General features: G+C 40.1%; 1 protein-coding gene across 5 annotated transcripts in view; it reads right to left on the reverse strand.

The window, feature by feature from the left end:
* Positions 1–1802: 1802 nt before the first annotated feature.
* Positions 1803–21562, reverse strand: part of LOC120723471 (sodium channel protein type 2 subunit alpha-like) — a 39334-nt gene continuing 19574 nt past the window's right edge. For all 5 annotated transcript variants that reach the window (XM_040014909.1, XM_040014906.1, XM_040014905.1 and 2 more), the window contains exons 16-27: positions 20181–20537; positions 19224–19748; positions 15817–15952; positions 12935–13089; positions 12491–12664; positions 11976–12098; positions 9737–10009; positions 8490–8543; positions 8186–8323; positions 6325–6429; positions 5962–6232; positions 1803–5858 (exon numbers count right to left, since the gene is read on the reverse strand). In XM_040014909.1, coding sequence (XP_039870843.1) covers positions 4666–5858; positions 5962–6232; positions 6325–6429; positions 8186–8323; positions 8490–8543; positions 9737–10009; positions 11976–12098; positions 12491–12664; positions 12935–13089; positions 15817–15952; positions 19224–19748; positions 20181–20537 — 3504 coding nt within the window. In that variant the 3' untranslated portion in view covers positions 1803–4665. The remainder of the gene's footprint in view (positions 5859–5961; positions 6233–6324; positions 6430–8185; positions 8324–8489; positions 8544–9736; positions 10010–11975; positions 12099–12490; positions 12665–12934; positions 13090–15816; positions 15953–19223; positions 19749–20180; positions 20538–21562) is intronic.

Below are 21562 nucleotides of genomic sequence, written 5' to 3' on the forward strand. Positions count from 1 at the left end.
CACAGTTTTGCACACATAAAATAGCTTTTTTTTGCACCAACAAGGTGATTCTCAAAGAGCTATTTGGCAAAACATTTGGCATAACATTTGGCATAAATCAGAAGGTGTGTGATCCTGATAAAAACTGGGGAAAATGGACAAGTGGAGGACAAAAGAAAAAGTGGCAGGCCTAAAAACAAACAAACAAACTATCGACTACACATGAGTATCTAATAGTATCTGAAAGACGTGTCTTAAGTGAACCGAGCCCAGAGAAGCCTAAGAGAATTCAACCTGTGCTGATGAATAAAGGTTGTCAAACTAAATAACCCTTCAAGCTCATTATAACTTGCTTACTTATTTCCAAAAATTGCTGTTTTACTAACCAAATATAAAGAAATGAGTGGTGGCAAACTACCATTGCACAATACTGTATTTAATAAGTGCTTTCTAAGACTTTAAAATGTGAACTGCTATGAGAATATTTTCAAGAGTCCCAGTTGTCTACATTCAACACAGATTACTTAAGCTGAAAACAGATCGTCACCTCAGCAGCAACGTCTCTATTTAAGCCTATTAAATATGCTGAGCCACTTAACTCTTTCCATCTTCATTCTAGCCTCCAAATGAATGTGTCGTGCATGCAAAATATGCTTCCCAAAACAGGTTTTATTTTGAAAATCTAGGTGTTTACTTTTTAGTTGCCACATCTTTGGTTATAACAAAAAAAAAAGTCACTTGTCACATTTTGCAAATCGATACAGTCAGGTGTAACATGTACTTGAATCACATGAAAGATCCTGTTAAACCTGTAATGCAATCATACTTCAGGTTCAGATCACAGATCAAAGAGCTGATGGCACACACATATGAGCAAACTTTTAGACCCTGAAAGAAAAGACAAGGAAGGAAGTGGAGAAAATAAACAAGCATTTACAAAAAATATGTCCTTTATTCTTTTGGCTTTGAAATTATATTACCATATGAGCGGACAGTAGTCACTTCTGGCATGCAGTTCACTAAAACACTACAAGCGCAATGAAAGATGGCTACTGATTGCTTCATGGTTTGTATCTACAGATATGGGGACCATACATGTGTTTCATCATGTGTTACAGTCATAGACAATAAAAAAGATGGACATAGCTTCCTGGTCAGAAAAAATGAAGCCAATGTGGAAGTGCCTAAAAACCTGTATTCTATCTGAAGGCCACCAGATGACGATAGCTGCGGTTGCAAAAAACACTTCCTGTCCCGTGAAGGGCTCTTTCTTGAGCTCTGTAAACACTTTGTCGCTGAGTTCATTATCTTAGTCGCTCGATTTGGGTAAATAAAAATGAATTAATTTGTAAAACTTGCTCATACCATGTTTCAAAAAACCTCATCAGTTAAATTGTCAATTACCAGTCAGTAGCCAATGAGCAAGCAAGCAGACCCACCCGTTTGTCATCACATCCAATTTCTTGCAACCAAGGCTGCAACAGTGGAAACGTTCATCTCAAAGCTTCAAATCGCAACTTTGGAAACTGTTGAGTTGATGTCACAGTAGTTACGTCCATCTTTTATATTGTCAAAGGTTACAGTGCAGAATGAAAAAAAAAACCTCTTCTAGAAAAATGTAAATCAACGTCAAAGACTGGAAAAATGCACTCATATCTACAGTGAAAATGTTATTTATAATCAATAGCATATAAGCAACCTGCAGACCCTAATGCACACAGACACACTCGCTCACATAAAGAGATAGATGCCTACATTCACGCAGTCCCTTTCTTACATAGATAAACATATACAAATATACAGACACACTCGCCCTTTGTCTCGCACACACAAATGTGACCGTCACACATGGTATTACATAGCAGTGGGGATAAAAAGTGCTTCATCTTATACATCAAATGTGTGATGCATACTGTGAGCCCAAATATCTATAATATTTACAAACCAAACCACTACATTAAATCACACGCTCAATTTAAACATGAATGGCATACAAACATCTGTGATATTATAACCAACCTTTAATGTGATATATTGTAATGTTCTAGCTTGACAGCAGTTAGAAAGATCTTTTTAGAATATTTCATTACGTAAGGAGTTCTGGGAGGAAGTGGGGTGGAGGATAAAGGGAGGACGACAAACGTATGTGAAAGACACTGCGCTGTGAGACGAGCAGGTTTGAGTGTTATTCTCAGAGACGCGTTTTGCGAAAATGTGCTTATTTGCTTCACTGCCAGAGCCAGTGAGAAGATTATTACCACTCTTATATCTGTACATTAGCCAAATGTGACGCTTGAAGCTAATTAGCTTATTTAAACCATGGAAGTTTGTTAGGGGGATTTGTAGTCTTTATTATGGAAGGACAGTGCAGACGATAAGAGAGCAGAGGAAGAGGCAGAGCAAATGACCCAGGGCAGATTCAAACCCAAGTTTTTACATTAGCATTTTGGAGATAAATTATCTGAATTTCAGGAGCGGGACCACCCCTCCAAACACGCTCCTTTCGGGTCTTATCTATTTATGACTCTCCAGTTCTACAAGCTGTTCCTTCTTGTTTTTGTGCCCCACCCTTTTTTCCAAGTCTTTCACTTCTTCACATGGGGATCTGCCAGGCCTGGGAGTTGCCGCCAGTCCCCATCGAGGCCTTCCCCAAACCGCAGCTCAATTCTTAATTAAGCCATTCGCCTTTATCTACTAAAAACGCTGCCAAACCTAAAATGAGGACGTGGGCCCAGCTAGTGAAACGACATATGGGGTTGAACCAGCGTCTCAACATGTAAGTAGGGATAGGAACTAACAAGTGTAGAGAATGTGTAGAGGAAAAGGGATAAAACCAGGACTTAACTTTATCATTTACTAATAAAGTAATATTATGGAGAGGTAAAAACAAAAACTAATGAACTGTGCTTAACTTAGCATGAAGACTGTAATCAGGGAGGTCAACAATGTCCAGTAACACTTTATATGAAGAGGTTTGCATAAAACTAAGATGACACCCATCTTGAACATGAGGGTTCCAACTGTTGTCATTTAGAATATTTTAATCCTAACCTGACTCTGACATTATTCCAGAAGCCCTTTAACATTATCCAACATGAACCATTATAAAAACTATATTATAGTATTCGTTGTAAAAAAACAGGGGGTAAAAAAAAAAGCTAATTAGCCTTATGTGCTAACATAAATTGTCATATTTGATTAGGCTTGGGATTGGCAGCTGTGAAACCATTCATAATTGTGTCAATATGTTTCCTTGACCTCCAGTGGTAAACAAGGAACTGGACTGCCCATTAAACCCTAGTCTTGGACCAAAGACACCTAAAACAATGTTAACTTTGCATTAAAATAACAAACGACCAAATAAAACAAATTGTTTTCCGTGCTCCCAACCAGTGTCAATTATTATTTCAGTGCCAATCCAAGACTAATGCACACCACCTCCAATACAGTTGTACCCAAAAATGCCGATCAGCACAAACTAGACAGGCACACTTGTTTAAACCACAGCAGTTAGCAGTTATAGCTTCATGAGTGAGAATAACTGATGGTGTATACATCATCATCTGGAACCTTTTTGCAGTGATTGTGCTCTGGCTTGATGGGACTATAGTTAAATTTACTAATAAAGACTTTATCAATTCCATACGTGAATTTGTGTAAGGCTTCTGCTGCTATTTTATTAGTATGCTAAAATTACCTCAATTTTATATATACATACATTCTCAAACAAAAAATCTAGATGTTTGACACTTTTAGCCCGAGTCTGGCCTTCATGCTCAGTTCAGCTAACAATCCCTTGGCTCTAGCTTTATACTAAACAGATGGAAATGGGAGTGGTAGCAATTTTGTCATCAAACTCTCTATAAAAGAGCAATCAAGAGTATTTCCCAAAGAACAAGTTTCCTTTAATGCGTCTCATTCCTTTGCTTGCATACATTCAGCTTCTCTGTATTTGGAGACTTGTAATTTCTACTGAAATAGGAACAATACAGATTTCAACAATCAGTGATGGTACATCAGTAAATGCAATGTGTTTGTTCATTGCACTTTAGTGGCGTGTTCGTTATTTCAGCTTTGTATACCGTATGAACCAAGAGCATTCTGGCATTGACCCTGCATTGTACGAGTTTCAGGTGGTTGTTGTATTTTCCAGCATTGACTTAGTCTGCCCTTGGTGATTTTACAACAGTGAAAGCAGTGGACACATTCTCACGATAATGAAACAAAACAATGTAGAAAACATTCTTTCGCATTAAAAAACGAAACTGGAAACTGGAAAGGAAAATTCACAGAAGAATGTGGAGCAATTGTTAAGTGATACAGCGATTGTTAAATTCAAGACACTGGATTTATAGTAGTAGCAGCAGCACTAGCTACAGAAAACTTAACAGTACACTCAAGTATGTCAGTAACAACAACCAATAGGAGAAACACAAGCATTTTGCAGAGAGGCTGTTCTGTTTCCCACTCAAACTCTGGCAGTGTCTGCTGGACAGTTTGTTTTCATATTCCCCATATATTGACATAACCACATTCCCATTCCATGCCTACATGGCACAGACTCCTCATGTTGGAACAATCAACACAAATGTGAATCTATATATCCCCTATATATATAAGATTTAAACAAAGTTCCCTCATGTCTCTGATGCATTCTTTTTTTGTTGTTGTTCCTTTTTAAGAAGTCTATTTCTTTCGGTCTTTCAAGTCTTTTGCTTTATTTTCTCTTTCCCTATTTTCTTTTTCGTATTTGTCCTTATCTGACTTTGTCACACTGTTATATGATGGCGGGGAGGCTGTGGAGGGGGTCATGTCCATTTTCTCTGACGTGGAGTTCTCATTGAACTTGCTGATGACCATCACATCCTTGTCAGGGTCATGCATGTCCTCTTTCAACTGCTCCTTGTAGAGGGCTGAGGCCTTCTTCATGGCCAGGCGGATCATGTAGCGCCGGAAGGCTCTCTGGATGATTATAGCAGACATTTCCTCCTGTTTGCGGCGCAAGGTGGTGGTGATGGGCTCGTAAGACACCTTAGAGGGGTTGGAGGCCATAAAGCGGTCCTCCATCTGTCCGCGCAACATGTCCATTTCACCGCCTTCACCCAAAACTCTTTTAGTGAAGGCAAACAGAATATCGAGGCAGTGGATGCGCTCACCACTCACCATGGGCAGGTCCATGGAGATGAGCTGAATCATGTTAGGCTTGGGTATGCGTAGAGGTGGATCTAGAGCATCTGCAAAGTCAGAGAGTTTGCTGTACGCCACAAACTGCGTGGCATCAGGATCAAAGCGTTCCCACACTTCATAGAACATCTCAAAGTCATCCTCGCTCAGTGGCTCGGCACTCTCCTCAGTGGCCACGCTAAAGTTTTCCAGGATGACAGCAATGTACATGTTGACCACAATGAGAAAGCAGATGATGATGTAGCTGACAAAGAAGAAGATGCCTACTGATGGATTGCCACAATTGCCTTTGTAGGAGTTGCCTGGGTGCTCCAGCTGGCTCTCACAGTCAGGGTCCCTCTTGTTAAGTATGGGTGCCAGCAGGCCATCCCACCCAGCTGAGGTGGTAATCTGAAACAAACAGATCATACTGTTCCCAAAGGTCTCGAAATTGAACATGTCATCGATTCCTGCCTCCCGCTTGACATAAGCAAAGTTGGACATGCCAAAAATGGCATAGATAAACATAACAAGAAAGAGGAGGAGGCCAATGTTGAACAGGGCAGGGAGTGACATCATCAAGGCAAAGAGAAGCGTCCGGATGCCCTTGGCACCTTTGATAAGGCGGAGGATTCGGCCTATCCTGGCCAATCGTATCACTCGGAACAGTGTCGGGGACACAAAGTACTTCTCGATAACTTCAGATAAAAACATGCCTGCAAAGGAAAAAGAAGCCCCATTGGATTTTTTTGTGTTGATATACTTTTTATATTTTTTTAAACACCATCAAATGAAAAGAACTTTAGGACATCTCCTTACCTACAATCGAAAGGATCACCACCACAAAGTCAAAAATATTCCAGCCAATGGTGAAGTAATAGTGACGCAGTGAAATCATCTTGAGCACACACTCCCCAGTGAAGAGCACAATGAAGACCAGATTAATCCAGTACAGGATATGGTCCATCTCTTTCGTCTGGTCATCCGTTTCTACCATCATGGTCACCATGTTAAGGCAGATGAGGATCATGATCACGATGTCAAAGGCCTGCTTTGTGATGAAGTCAAAGACACAGCCTTGAAACGCATTCTGAAAAAAAAAGAGAGACAAGGAATGAAAACAAATGAGTCATTTCACTCCGCTTGGAGTTGATTAGAAAGACCTAGGAGTCCGAGTCTCACTGTTGGTCGAGGTATAGGTTTCTGCGGCTTCTTGGACCCCAGCTTCTTCATGGCGTTGTAGTATTTCTTCTGTTCTTCAGTCATGAAGATGTCCTGACCTCCCAAGTAAAGAGAGCAAAAACTTGGTTATAACCACATACTTTGAAAAAACAAAACAAAACAAAAACCCAAAATGAATCTGGTTTTAATTTTCAGATTTTTTAAAATCAGCATTCTAGTTGTTATTATTTTGGAAATTTAGCTCATTTGTGTTTTGTTTGATGATTATATTATATTTATATATTTCCTTGTTTATTGTTGCGATTCCATTTGCTGTTACATTTTGTACATCATTTTACTCTTTCCTAAAGGCTTTAAATTTCAGCCAAAAAATTACTACACTCTATTAATCAAAGATATAAATTTCCCTCTCGGCATCATACACACTATACACATCCCACTCTCATTGCTGCTCACTGATTGCATACATATCTCAGGGGTGGCTGGTGTCAGCACGGAACAACCATCTGTGTGATGCTTTGGAGCCACTGTACCACACCAGCCGATAACATGTCTCAGTCAGTCAAATCAGACCGGCCATCATGCAGAAACAGTCAATGTAGACCCATCCCCTCCCCGTCCTCTCCATCATAAATCTCTCGGGTGTTGTCGATTCTACTTGTTAGTCTGCATGGCTCAATGGAGGGTACATTTCCACACTGCATGTGCTATGACACTGCTCGTGCATACAGAAGCAGCTTTAGATGACCATTATTTTGTAGCTCACTGCTTTCTTTAACACAGCCCTGGGTCTACCTTAGCTATATTTGCCCTGCTTTGTACCCAGGCTGCGTGTGCTCTCTGCACAGTGTGGCACAGGACTGCTTCCTACTGGTGTTCCAATTTCAAAAGAAGCGACACTGTAATGCACTACCAAAGCTATTTGTGTCAACATTAATAAAAATAGGTGGCATTGTGGCTCAAGAGAGACACGCTCTTCTATTATATTTTATTCACGATTTTGTGTTTTCTAAGAAATATTACTGCAGGGATGTATAAGTGAGTTATCTAAGAAATCTCCATATCTGCCTTAACTGAAAATGTAGCCCATATAATTTGGTCCACAAATAAACCCCACATTAGCATTTATAACATTTACTCAACAAAAATGAGACACAGAACAAAGGTGGCAGCTTGCAGTTAACTCAACAACAACATATTTAACAAGTCTGAATTTCATTGCTGCTGTAACACGAGACATTTAATAAATCCAGAAACCAAATAAATAATCCATCATTTTATTTTTGCACAGCCATGTCTAGATGTATAATATCTAGACAACATAACACAGCTGTATGCATCTATCAAATTTGACAAATCTGCAAATACATCCCCATTTTTTACTTAAAAAAATGTTATCCACCTCTTAAAGTGATTTAAAAAGTGATTTCATACTAAACACATTTTTGGTGTTTTGAGCAAACTATAGTTTTACATTTACGCAAAGACAGAGGAGCTACATGTCCAAAATCTGCTTGTAATTGATAAACTGGAGAGGAAAACTAGAAGGAATTGTCTCTGGTGACAAAACAGTGTGAAGATTTCACTGCAGATTGACAACACAAATTAGCTAGCTCGCTGCAATTAGGAATCCTAAAAAGTCATTAGAATAAAAATGGTAACTCTCTTAAATTGAACTCTATAATGAGAATCCTTTGCTGTATTAAGACCTAGCCAAAAAAATACAATAAATAAAGGTAATACCTTACAAATAATATAACTTAAAATGCCCAAACTGAAAGAAGCCTATAAAATATGTCTGTTTACATTAGCTGACAGAAACTATTAGTCAATATAACTTTTAAATGAAGATGTAACTTATCTTTTTCTTCTGCTGATTGAAGTTGTCGATAATGACACCAATGAAAAGGTTGAGTGTGAAGAAGGAGCCAAAGATGATGAAGATGACAAAGTAGAGGTACATGTACAAGTTTACTTCATATTTAGGCTGTTCTTCCAACTAGAAAAGTAAAAAAGAGCAAATTTAAAGTTATACCAGCTACCATAAAAATGTAATATACAAAGATATAATGAAAATATTAAAAAATAGATTATATTAAAATATAAAAGCAAGGACTTTTCACTATGTGGAAGCAAACCTACAACTCTGTTAAACATCTACTTACATCCCGAGAGTCCACAGCTGCATACATGATGTCCATCCAACCCTTAAATGTTGCCTAAAAGCAGGTAACAGAAGAAACAGTATTTTAGCAGGAGATGGGCAGTTTCTCTATGAGAGCTAGACAAGACTGTAGAAGTCCTTAACCCATCGTCAGGACTTGTAGGTGCTCTTTTGAGCACTGCCAAAACCCTACAAAATGACCACAAAGCAACCTCCAGTAGAAACAATCAAAAATAGACTTCATGAGGATGGCCTTAGGGTTCGGCATCTTCTAGTGGCCCCTGTGCTCACTCTGCTTGGTACCGGAGCTCAAGTGGCACCTAAGTGCAGTGGCAAAGATGAAAACCAGCACAAAGAGATTTTATAGTGATGCCACAGTAATTCTACTTTAGAAACATGAACATGTTTGCATGACAGCAAACAGCTTCTGCCTCTAAACAGTTTCAGCAGCCTGACTGCTTGTACATTTGTTACCTGTTGAAGTTTGCACACTTGTCCTTTTATGTAATAAAAATAAAGGTAACGTTTATAACCATGCTGTAGACTGCGCCACTGTTTTCCTCTTCTGGCACACAGACTGAAATCAGCTGACTGTAGTGCAAGTGGAACTGATAAGTGGAATCGATAGGCAAGCAGACTAATAAGTCTGCTTGCCATTCCTTGGACTTATTAGTCCAAGGAATGGAACTACAAGGTTAGCACAATTATTTTTCATTATACTCTCATAATGGCAATATAGGGCTACAGATTCTTCAGTCCTTCTCTCTTTATACATGGAAGGACCGGCTGTGTGCTCTCTTTGCTTTAGGATTTTGAACTGTGTGTGTAGGTCATCAAATTGAGACATACCACCAAATACAAATGACCTAATCCAAAATTGACCATCAAACGTCAAAATGACCTTTTGACTAAGTGGTCCTGTCAAACCTCTCACCTAACCCCAAATGGTTCTGTGTTGAAGCGTGCTGGTCAGATGGTGGCTTTGTGTTTGAGTTTACATGTTTTTCTTTTCCTGCTTGTTTTTTTTCCTCAATTTGACCAGAGTAAAATCTCCCAATCTATACGAATAAGTGGATATAGCTTACGGATGGATGGCGCCAACTGCAAGATTAAAGCTAAAGACAGACTCAAATCACAAAACAGAATTGTAGAAGTCAGACAGTTTTGGCATAAATGATTCCAAATACATATGTATACTTTGAGATTTCTGCTCTTTTCTTCTTAATGCCAATTGCAATCTAAACTCACCACTTGCAACAGAGCCAGATAGCCGGCTCCCACATTGTCAAAGTTGATTTTAACATTCTTCCAGCGGGCACTGTCATTCAAGCTCAGGCAGTCAGACTTGTTGTTGACGACTTCGCTAGGGAAGGGCTCATCCGTGGTGGCATTGACGCAGTAGTAGTACTTGCCCGCAAACAGGTTGACACCCATGATGCTGAAGATGAGCCAAAATATGAGGCAGACCAGCAGCACGTTCATGATGGAGGGGATGGCTCCCAGCAATGCATTCACCACAACCTGGGGATGTCGAAACACACAGTCTGACTCAGAACTCACCGTTTTCTCAAATCAAAGTCTGTGCTAAAGAAGGATAACTGGCCATTACAATTATCTTATCACTTAGCTGTCAGAAGCACATGTGGTCAACTGACTGGATTGAGCCAAAAAGTTTATGCTTTCAGAACAAATACCAAGACTGAATCAAAAGTTAACAGTGAAGCTGTGTTACTCAGAGCTGTATTTAATATACAGTATCTGCACACATAAAGCTCTTAACACCATACATATCTACTTAACAACATGACAGTTGGAAAGAAGAAGGTGGATAGGTGAAAAGGCTACCATTTGAAAGGTAAAAAAGCAAAACAGAAAAAAACCTTAGAGAGGCGGGATGAAGTCACAACATTTTGTTTGACTGTAAATGAAAAAAAGACACACAACAAAGAAAAAAATTACAGGTCAAAGGCACCACGCAAGCAATGCCAGAAAAACAATGCCTGAGAACAGCTATATACAGCAATCCATTAACACAATGTGAAGAAAGTCATGCAGAGAGAACAGTTACAGTGTCCAACTGTAAGGAAATGATACATTTACAGAAGTTTTAAAAGCATGCAGTCTTACAGACAGGCCCCCTAAAAAGCTAAAACCTTCTTACAATACCTCTGTAAAAAGATTTATCAAGTAACATTAAAATATTGAAACACGAAAGTAAAAAAAATATGGGGGCATTTTCCCTTCAGCATATCTAAAAGCATATCTAACAAAAACACTGAGAATGTCTATACAGCTTCAGCGATACAGAGAACAAAAAGAATGTCATAAGAATTCACCTTTTTAAGGAAAATAAAGACGTAGGCTGAAAGTTCAAATGAGCATTTTTACATACCGTTTGCACAATAAACCTATTTACGTTACATTGCCCAGAGTTAGATGATAGCAATGATATCGCTACCAAAAGTCTTTATAAGTCTTGGTCATACTGTTTTTCTTAATGGAGGATTATATGTGGAATGAAACTGGGTGCTCATTGACTAATGATCTGACAAGTCATTAATCAGTGAGCACATGCTCAGAACCTGGTGGCTGTAGTTCAGGAGGTAGAGCTTCCTGTAAAAGGGAAGTTTTTCCATCCCACTGTCGCCAAAGTGCTCGCTCATAGGGGGTCATATGATTGTTGGGTTTTTGTCTGTATGCATTATTGTAAGGGTCTACCTGACAATATAATGCACCTTGAGGCAAGTGTTGCTGTGATTTAGCGCTGTATGAATAAATTAGAAGTGAAAATTGAATTGAATAGAGCAGGTCATCTACTAATCAGAAAGTTGGTGGTTCGATCTCAGGTTGCTTTTTAAAATTTAGAGCAGGTCATTATCTTTGCATGACACAGCCAGCACTCAGGTTGCAGTTAGTTATTTATATATTTTTAGGTTCTCAGACAAATCAAGCCAGAATACACTAAATTTTCTTTAAAAAGTAGAGACTTCTTAGTCTTGTTAGTAGAAACAACACGAAGCAATCATAGAGGAAAGCTCAGCTTGGGGTCGTGACATACCCCTGTACTAAGTGATAGAAAGTTTGAAAGTAGCCAATCCAAGAGCATTATTCATCTCGGGCAGTCCAGTATTCCAGAATCGTAACATTTTACTGCCTGTAGCTCTCTCACGTATTTCGGGCATATTTAGGGTTTAAACTATAAAAATAGGGATTCATATGCATGTCAGAAATGTGTGTTTTTAACAATTTGCAGGTGCTCAAGGCGTCGACTGTACTAACTAACAAGAGAGTGGTATTTTTTTCCCTTAACTATTGGTACATAAACAGATAAAAGTAAAACTGAATTCCATCATATTTTACAATTTAACTGAATATCTGAAACCTAGACATTTTGAAGCATATGGAAGATGTAATTGGTTGGTGTGAGAATTGATCTTAATTCTTTTTTTTTCAACTTGCCCACAAACAGTACTCCTGCTGTTCTTACCCTCATGCCCTCAAACCGAGACAAGGCCCTCAGGGGCCGTAGAGCTCGCAGTGTCCTCAGAGATTTGATGGCACTAAGCTCAGAGTAGCCCAGAGCATTTGCTACCAGGCTGACCAAGGACACCTGAGAGGAGATAATATCAGATAAGCAGGGTGAAGGGTGAAAAATGAAAGGATTTCACTTGCTCTGTGCTATAATGAGTGTTAGAAAAACAAACAACTTCAAGTAAAGAAATGACAGAACAATAAGTTAACTACAATTATGTCAGCATGGCTGTTATTAAAGTTAATTTTCTTTCTTGTCAAATGTTTAATGAGCTGGCTTATATTATCACAAAGAAGGGAGGGAAGAAGATTCAGCTGACTTTGCTAACTTAAGTCTTGGTGTGGGCCATGGTAGCGGTCTGTTCCAGTTACCAGTCCATATGCTGTTAAGGTGCTTTCTGGTTCTATCGTCTCATTGTACACCAGATTGGAGGCTTAATTTTAATAAGAGCGAACACTGAATATACTTACGTCTACAATTAAGAAGTCCAGCCAGCACCAGGCATTGGTGAAGTACTTGACAAAGCCATATGCCACCCACTTTAACAGCATTTCAAGGATGAAGACGTAAGTGAACACTTTGTCTGCGTACTCTAGCACGGTTTTGATGGTCCGCCGCTGCTCGATGTAAATGTCCTCAAACGCCTGTGCAGCATGGAATATTTTATAGAAACTTTAGATAGAAATAGTGAAGTGTGAAATAAGTGATTCATCAAAGATCTATTCAGAATCACTTATGTTAACAGGTACAGTAACTGCTTAGAGAACTGAAGCTGTCCTAAATGTGGTGCTTTCAGACTGTGAAATAAAAACAGAAAGTATATAAAAGCAAGCCAAACGAGTGCAGTGAAGAACAAACTCTGTTCATAAGACAAACCCCAGCAGTGTTTATCAAGATGTCTAACACCCACTCACCAGTGCTCCACTGCTCAGCAGAATCATGAATATGATGAAGGATTCAAACCAGTTATGCTCTACTATGATAAAGCAGGTTTTCCTGAGTGTCCACCAGCTCTTAAACTTGTCTCCCTCCTCACTGATCTGGCAGCACTGGAACCTGCGCACACAGCCTGCAGGCACAGAGAAAACAGAATGAGAAATGAAACCCAGGTATCAAAACTCCATGGTGAATCAACACATAAACACGGCCCCACTGGATGACATATTGCGGGACTGCTTTCTGTTATCCAGATAAGTTATATGAATACGAACTGCATGCCTTAATACGGTAAAGGTTGTTGCTAACATTTTAGCCAACAAAATCCCAGAATAAACTGAATTTTCACTGCTGTTACAATAATTGAGTCTTTTGTTGTTATTTCACATAACACTGCTTCTGTCCTGTTCATGACTTCTTGAAGTTTCATTGTGATCAGGGTCGACCCTCCCCCCACACACTGTTTTTATTGAAGAATTTTCATATTCTGTGATTGACTGCAATAAGTTGTGGTGACCAAATGGTTGCCCAGGGGTTGAGGGTGTTGTATTCTGTTGTATTTGTATTGTGTTGTATTTCTGGGTGCTACTTTGATTGCAAAGCTGTTGCTCAGATTAGCTGGTGAGAGGCAACCAGTTTCCAAACATTTAGGTCTGACTCGGACCGACTGGATTCACTTTCACACAGATTGGAGTCAGTTTGTGCCAGTAAGTCCATATTATTGGCACAGTAAGTCGTTGGAGTAGTCCATCCAACTCAAATAGTTGTCAACTGGTTGTACAGTCGTAGCCAAAAGTTTTGAGAATGACACAAATATTGGAAATTGGAAAAGTTGCTGCTTAAGTTTGTATAATAGCAATTTGCATATACTCCAGAACGTTATGAAGAGTGATCAGATGAATTGCATAGTCCTTCTTTGCCATGAAATTTAACTTAATCCCAAAAAAAACCTTTCCACTGCATTTCATTGCTGTCATTAAAGGACCTGCTGTGATCATTTCAGTAATCGTCTTGTTAACTCAGGTGAGAATGTTGATGAACACAAGGCTGGAGATCATTATGTCAGGCTGATTGGGTTAGAATGGCAGACTTGACATGTTAAAAGGAGGGTGATGCTTGAAGTCATTGTTCTTCCATTGTTAACCATGGTGACCAGGATTTGGCCCAGAAGTTGATTGAGAGCATGCCCAGTCGAATTGCAGAGGTCCTGAAAAAGAAGGGCCAACACTGCAAGTACTGACTCTTTGCATTTGTCATGTATTTTGTCGATAAAAGACTTTGAAACGTATGAAGTTCTTGTAATTATATTTCAGTACATCACAGAAACAACTGAGACAAAGATCTAAAAGCAGTTTAGCAGCAAACTTTGTGAAAACTAATATTTGTGTCATTCTCAAAAAGCAAGGTTGCACTTATGTCACCTCACAGTTTAACAGCAATCGCTATCCTGTAGCAACTACATCACTATTTGTGGAGGAATTTTGGGAAATCTATTTCAGACCTATGATGTTCTGGCTCGATTCTGAATGTAAGTAGTGAATGGGAATTTTTATGTATGCAGATGGCAACAGCGAACTTAGAAGATGCTGTTTAGTAGTTATGACCAAAGAAGAGCTTTGATGTAATCCCTTTTTGATCCAACTGAATGTGTTAACAAAATTACCCACAAGAAATCAGTCAGCTTTTTTTGTTTGAGGGGTTTTATTTTGTAAATAACCTTAAAGTGACTGAAATAAATATCCAAACACCCAGAAATGTCCTAATGTCATTAATTATTGATTTTAATCATTTTTTTACGCAAAAACTGATAAACCAACCAAGCTTACTGCTCTAGATCTGTGACCATGCTTCACTGCAAACTATTAAAGTGGAGTGATTAAAATCAAAGTCAAATGTTAAGCATGCCTGTTTAGCTCACAACCTGAGTAGGCAACCAGATGCCACAAGGCTGAATGCAGTGGCCCAGGGTTGGTTCTGACCCAAGGCCCTTTGCTGTACATCTTCTCCCACACACTCTCTGCTTTCCTGTCTCTCTTCTATGCTATCTTATGAAAATGCAAAAGCTTAAAAAAATTGAAAAACAAAATCAAAGGAGTCCACAAAACTTTCAGGCAGCATACAGAATTCAGTTCAGTTCATTTTTTTTTCACCAACATTTCATAAAATCTTTCCATGCAGTTGTTTGAAAATCCACTGAAAGTTAAAATATGATTGCTCACTGAAAGGGTCTTAATGTTCTATTTGACATATTAGTAACATAGAATAGCGTTAAAATATGTTGTTCTTTGTTGTTAATTAATTCGGGGTCTTATGCTTTCATCTGCTGCTATGATTTACGCACACTCATAATGCAAGTCATAATATATTGCTTACATCTGTTATATGCATATTCACAATTGTACTGGAGGTGGCTCCAGTAGTGGTTTACACACCTAACAAGCAAAATATCTCTGCCTCGATCCCAGGAGGAGACACAAATCCCCTCAGGAAGGCCACGCGACATAAAAATCTCCCAAATTAAATAGTCAGAGCTACCCGCTGTAGTGACCCCTTTATGAACAGCAGAGCTGCTGAAAGTAGCTTTAATGGTACTAAAGGTATGTCAGATAAAATGTCAGGTTACATTACAAAACAACAGAACCCCACAGACCACATTTTTATCTGTTCCGCTGAGCATTTGAATTCACTGTCACTCAGTTGTTAGTCAGACAGACCTGTGCTAAGCACAAGCAGTTAATGCGATTTACTCCAAGTCTTGAAATGTGCTCTGGAAGTGTTTTTTCTCCCCATCTTCCTCGCTCTGGTCCACCTTCCCACTTTCCATCATCATCCCTGCCTATCACCCTTGCATCCCACTTACCCTCTGTAAAGCAGGCTTCTGGGTCCAGTGACTCCTCAGGTTCCAGCTCCACTGAATCAACCCCATCTCCAGGGGGGCGGATATCGACTGTGCTCCCCTCCGATGAGCTCAGTGGCTGGGGCTCTGCGTCGAGCTTCTGCATGGATGAGGAAGGACACGAGAGGACAAAGTCACATTACAATGCATCACACTGAAGTCCCTTGGTTATAGGAGCCAACCTTCTGAGCTGGTTATCATTGTGATTCTCCAGTCACATGTACCCCAGTGCCACGATTGTATACCATAGTGTGAGGACTAGGCACTGTAATAGCTCACAGAGTTGGGCTCTTTAAAGTCATTGTATCATCATCATCACATGCAGCATCGATCAAATGTACCTACAGGCTTAGGAATTAGATTTATCTGATGGCTCAAATCAGATTATGTGGCATGGGGAAGTTGGCGTTATGGAAATGCACTGTGGGTACGTTTGATGTGACCTCAGTTCGAGGAATAGTTCATGCAGTATTCCAGTGCATTATCAATCCAAGCCTGAAATAGTACCAAGCAGAACGTGTGCTCCAGTGTTTTCATGTCCACTGAAACTGACTCAAAATCAATTTGTTAAAGATATTTATCCCATTTCTTTTCTAAAAATTATGATCTGAAATTCTTTTCCCACCCTCAATCCTAAAATCCACCCCCAGAACTGCTGTTGAAAATTTTCCTCAGTGACATGAAAACACCATTTATTTCCATTCCTTGAAAGCAGTGTACAAGCTCCTTCTGTTTGTGTTGAAGTAGACGGAGAACCACATTAGCTTACCAGCAAAAACCAGTACTGTGCACTGTTTATAAGACAGCATGTGGTCTGGCAGGTATTTTTTGGGTTCCCATTTGTAAAACATCCGGAATTAGCATCCACACATACCCAGAAACATCCAGGACTAAGATTTTTGTCCTCCACCTCAACCTTCTCTCTGCCCTCCTTACCGTGAATTATGCACACTGCTAACGCTTTTCTAAAACCCTCACATGCAGTGATGTCCATTACAAAATCATCTGCATATAGTGAGACTTTTTGGGTGACGCAAGGCTTCCTGTCTGTTTTCTTTGGGCAGAGATGGTGTTGTTTCCTCATGTCGGTCTGACAGTGCAGCAGCCCTGATTGCCGTGGGACCCAGCTAATACGGCATGGGAATGATGGAAGCATGCTGCTTGCAAGTGTTTTCTGGAAGGGTGGTTTCCTCCCGCTCTATTTCTCACCTTTAATAAGAAACCCATGTTACCTCTTCTGGATGTCAACTACATACAAGGCTTTTAGTCTTAACCTAACATATTTTTATCGGGATAATAACTGGTAGACTTAATTATCAGGTGATGAAATATTTGCAGTGTAACAAAAGTTGATAACACAGGAGCAGAAGCGCCAACAACAGAGGTGGCTTCTTAAGCATGTATGGGCCAATTTCATATATAAAGCATTTGCCCTCATTTACATAACTCTGATTCAGTATAACCAGCCATGTGTTACCTGTTTTACCACCCTGCAAAAGTCATCATTTACACATCAGCATTTCTTTATTTTCTTCTCGGAAAGAATTCTGTTAAGAATCTTTCATCATTCCGCTATTACTCAAGTAAGACAAAAAACAAGTTTTTCCATGTATGTATGCATTGCTATGAACCAGACAAATGAATTTTGTCCAGCTAAAGCAAAATTCATTCCCCCATTCCATCTTTTTCCCCCTTACTCCTCTTCATTCTCCTCTTCCTCTCTTCCTTCATTCTCAAGCTCGGAGTGTTTGATGCCAATCAAGTCCCAAAACCAAGTCAAAAACCAAGCAATGAAATCAAAAGCAAACGTCATGTTAGATGAGTTTATCTATCAATGGAAAAAGAGGTGGTGTTGCTCATTCTTAATGGTTTGGAACTGCAATACAGCCTGATGCTCAGAGATAAATTATGAAAGGGGCGGGTGGGGTAGGGGGGGTTACAGAAGGACTCAGAGGTTACAGCAGTGAGTGCCCTGCTGTTTGGGAAAGGGAGGGGATAAAGCAAAGAAGGAGGGGTAGGGTGGGGTAGGGGAACGGAGGGCAGACCAGGCAAAGAACAAAAATGGGCAATCCATTGAAGGTATGACAAAAAAGTAAGTGTGTTGTTTGTCTGTAAATGGCATAGGCAGTCCTCATGGTTAGTGCTATGGTACAATAAAGAGGTCTTACAATTCTCCTCTCACTGAAAACCTTGAGAGCGCCTGTGACACCGCTGCAATAACAAACGGGGGGTTAAACAAAGTAAGTCATACACACCAAAAGCTAACATACAACCTCAAATCTGTTTTCACTGGTCAGCCCACAACACACAACAAGGGGACCACTTATCCTCAGAGAATATGACTTTAGCTGTCCCCAAATACACATTTCCTAACAGCAATGCAAAAACAGTGGGTTGACACGTCTCACACAACGCATACACAATAAGAACATCCACCAACCCCTCACCTGTGTAGCTCCTAATGTTTAAATTGATGTTTGCTATAATTTGAGTTTATGACATTAAATATTATGACAACACAGCATCGTTTGCTGCATGAATATAATGGCTCACCAACTACTCGATACAGGGTTTAAAGATCACCATTGCCTGATTCATATATGGATGATGAGGTGCCGTCGACATAATATAGTGGACATAGACGTAAATAGTCTTCTGGGTTGTTTTGAATCACAGATAATTGGCACCACACCCACAGTAACAGGTTGACATCACCAGGGAGCACAGTCTCAGTGCTCTGTCAGCCTGGCAAAGCTCAAGAGCAAATGTAGCTGCTGCTCTACTAGAATAGGCAATGAATTAGAAAAGAAAAACATGTCTTAAGGGTGAGGTAACTTGTTTTGTTTAAACATTTTATTAATGTCTGGACGCAAGCTGATAGAGCAACATCTCTACATTTCTAATAATACGGCTGCTTCATTAAGTCTTTCTCCACACAGGCACACATGTCCCCTAAAGAAAACAAGATATTAAGCAAGTCTACATGAAATACTACAGAGACACATAGCCTTATGTATATGGTCAACGTTAAACTGTTTCATTGGTCAAAATGCAAATTTGAGTCATTATTTGTAACGTTGTATCTTATTCTACTGCCAAGAGCTGCAGGTCTGACTAAAATCTCGAGCAGATTTCATCAGCAACACGGCATGATGCATGTACAAATGAGTCAGCAGGTGTGTTATTTTAAAACTGCTTGACTGTCTCTGGAAAATTTCTCAAAAGGCAATCTCTTGACTTATTCATATAGTGATTGACTTCTATTGGGTGTTAAGTTTACACATAAAGGAGCTAATCAAATACAAAAGCTGTGTCATTCAAGAGATTTCTGTTAATCTGACATACTGCAGTCACTTCATTTTTCATCTTACCTCTTTGCTGCCCTCCACGTCAGATGAGTCGCTACTGAAATCTTCTGTGTTTAGGTTCTCAAAGTCTGACTCGCCCACAGCAATAGGCACCGTGACTGTCAGGCTGGGGTTATGAATAAATGACATGTAGTCACAGTCCTCAACTGGGTATTTTCCCGTACTGTCCCGTCCTACACTGACCCCAACCACCAGCCCTCCTGGTCGTCCGTTGCCCTCCCTCATGTACACCCCACTGGGGTCTTTGGTGATTTCCACTGTTGTGTGATTGGAAATGCAGTTGCCCTTGCCATTGCTGTGTAGTTCATCCAGGGGTTTGCTTTCCTCAGCAAGACCAGAGCCCTTTCCGCCCCTGCCAAAGCACAAGCTCTGGAGGAACTGCCGCACTGCGTTTTTGACAAATGCGATGCCCCGCTGGATCCTGCCCACAGCAATTTGCAGGTTGTTCATCTCGCTGTCCTCATCGGTTGCCGCCAGGTTGTCAGCACTGAATGAACTCAGTAGGAGAGCCAGGAAGAGATTTAGAACCTAGGAAAGAGTCATGGCAGGAAAACATAAAAACTCAATTTTATACAGATTTAACTCTTTGCCCTATGAAGTCGACATGTGATAAAAACTCTACAGCTACGTATACCCCGGAAATGATTTGCAGCAACCTGGCGACTAGATACCATAGAAAGCGAATGATGTTTAGAGATAAACTTCCTAAAAAGAAACTTGCTCAAGTTACAAGCAAGCACCTGAAGCAAAGACCAATTAGAGTGAAGAATACAGCTAACTGATATATGACCTGGTAGTAAATATGTTAGCTCACCTACGCAACTGGAGCATAGAATGTCCACAAGCAACCAGTTTCATTAGATTCAACAACATGTGCCACAAGCAGATCGCTTCCAGTGTGTACGTAGCTTAATGGCTGTCCAAAGGTGAAAAACTTAAAAGAAAATATTGAGCCCATACCACCAGGTTTCCAATCACCATGACCATCATGAAGACGATAAGACACATAGTCTGTCCTGCCACCTCCATGCAGTCCCACATGGTCTCAATCCACTCTCCGCACAGCACCCGGAACACGATAAGGAAGGAGTGGAAGAAATCGTGCATGTGCCAGCGGGGCAACATGCAGTCCTCTGAAATCTTACACACGCACTCCTTGTAGTTTTTGCCAAACATCTGCATGCCCACCACAGCGAAGATGAACACGATGATGGCCAGCACCAGAGTCAAATTTCCCAGAGCACCCACAGAGTTACCGATGATCTTGATGAGCATGTTCAAAGTGGGCCAAGACTTGGCTAGTTTGAAGACTCTCAGCTGTTTGAGGAAAAGAAATTATATATAAAATATTTCAGATTTTAATCTTATCAGTTACTGACACATGTTTTATTTATAGACCACCAACAGGCCTAGTTTCTTAGTCCAAAAAAGAAAGTCACGTGTTTAAATGTGTGTGCCTTCTGATGGCCATCAGGGGTTGACTACTCTGAAAGTCAGATTGTATAGAAGTGAATACCAGCAGCCCATAGACTCTTTTCTGCTTTTTCTGCTTGTATGAATGGGTGAATGAGGCAAGTTGTATAAAGTGCTTTGAGTGCTCAGGTAGAGTAGAAAAGCACTATATAAGAACCAGTCCATTTACCACTACCATCTACTTTTCACGTGATTCATTGTACACATTTTCCTGATTGAGTTTAGTCACACAGCCCTAAAGACCGATCAGTGATCATCTGGCAACCACCGGTCACAAGAGAAATGTATTCCCTGACCAGTCACAAATGTTTACGCAGGAGCGTGCTAGAAGTCTCTCTGAAACTGGTTGCTAGAGCCACATTAATGCAGGTCAGTGACTGGTCAGCGACCCCTGATTACCCCCTAGGTAAAAATATGTATTCTGTGAATGGCTGTCAAGTAGTTTCTACAGGCTGCTGGCAGTTGCTAGCGTGACACTGGTCGAAAGTGGTATTGGTTATTGCACTATAGAAAATGCCAATCTCTATGTAACTTTTGCAAACTACCCATCAAGCAATAGTGATACTGTGAGAAGTGGGACGCCAACCTGAAGTTGAGCACATTTGCCTTCAAAGAAAAAGTTGTATCTCTTGAAATGTGTTGGTAGCAATGGTAAGGAACAACTGTTCTCCACTTCCAGATTGCACGATGGTACTTACAGTTTCACTACAGCTCGGAGAATAAAATGACATGTATTTTTATTTTATTTTAAGACAGTGTCTTGGGCAACCACAGCAATCTGCTCGCAGCCAAAGCATTCACAAGAAGGTTTGGCTTCTTGTGAGCAACACCCTATTTGCAGCAGATTTCACCTGGTGACAGCCAGCAAT

This window comes from Simochromis diagramma, unplaced genomic scaffold (assembly GCF_900408965.1).
Source record: "Simochromis diagramma unplaced genomic scaffold, fSimDia1.1 OVJJ01000680.1, whole genome shotgun sequence".
Taxonomy (NCBI): Eukaryota; Metazoa; Chordata; class Actinopteri; order Cichliformes; family Cichlidae; genus Simochromis; species Simochromis diagramma.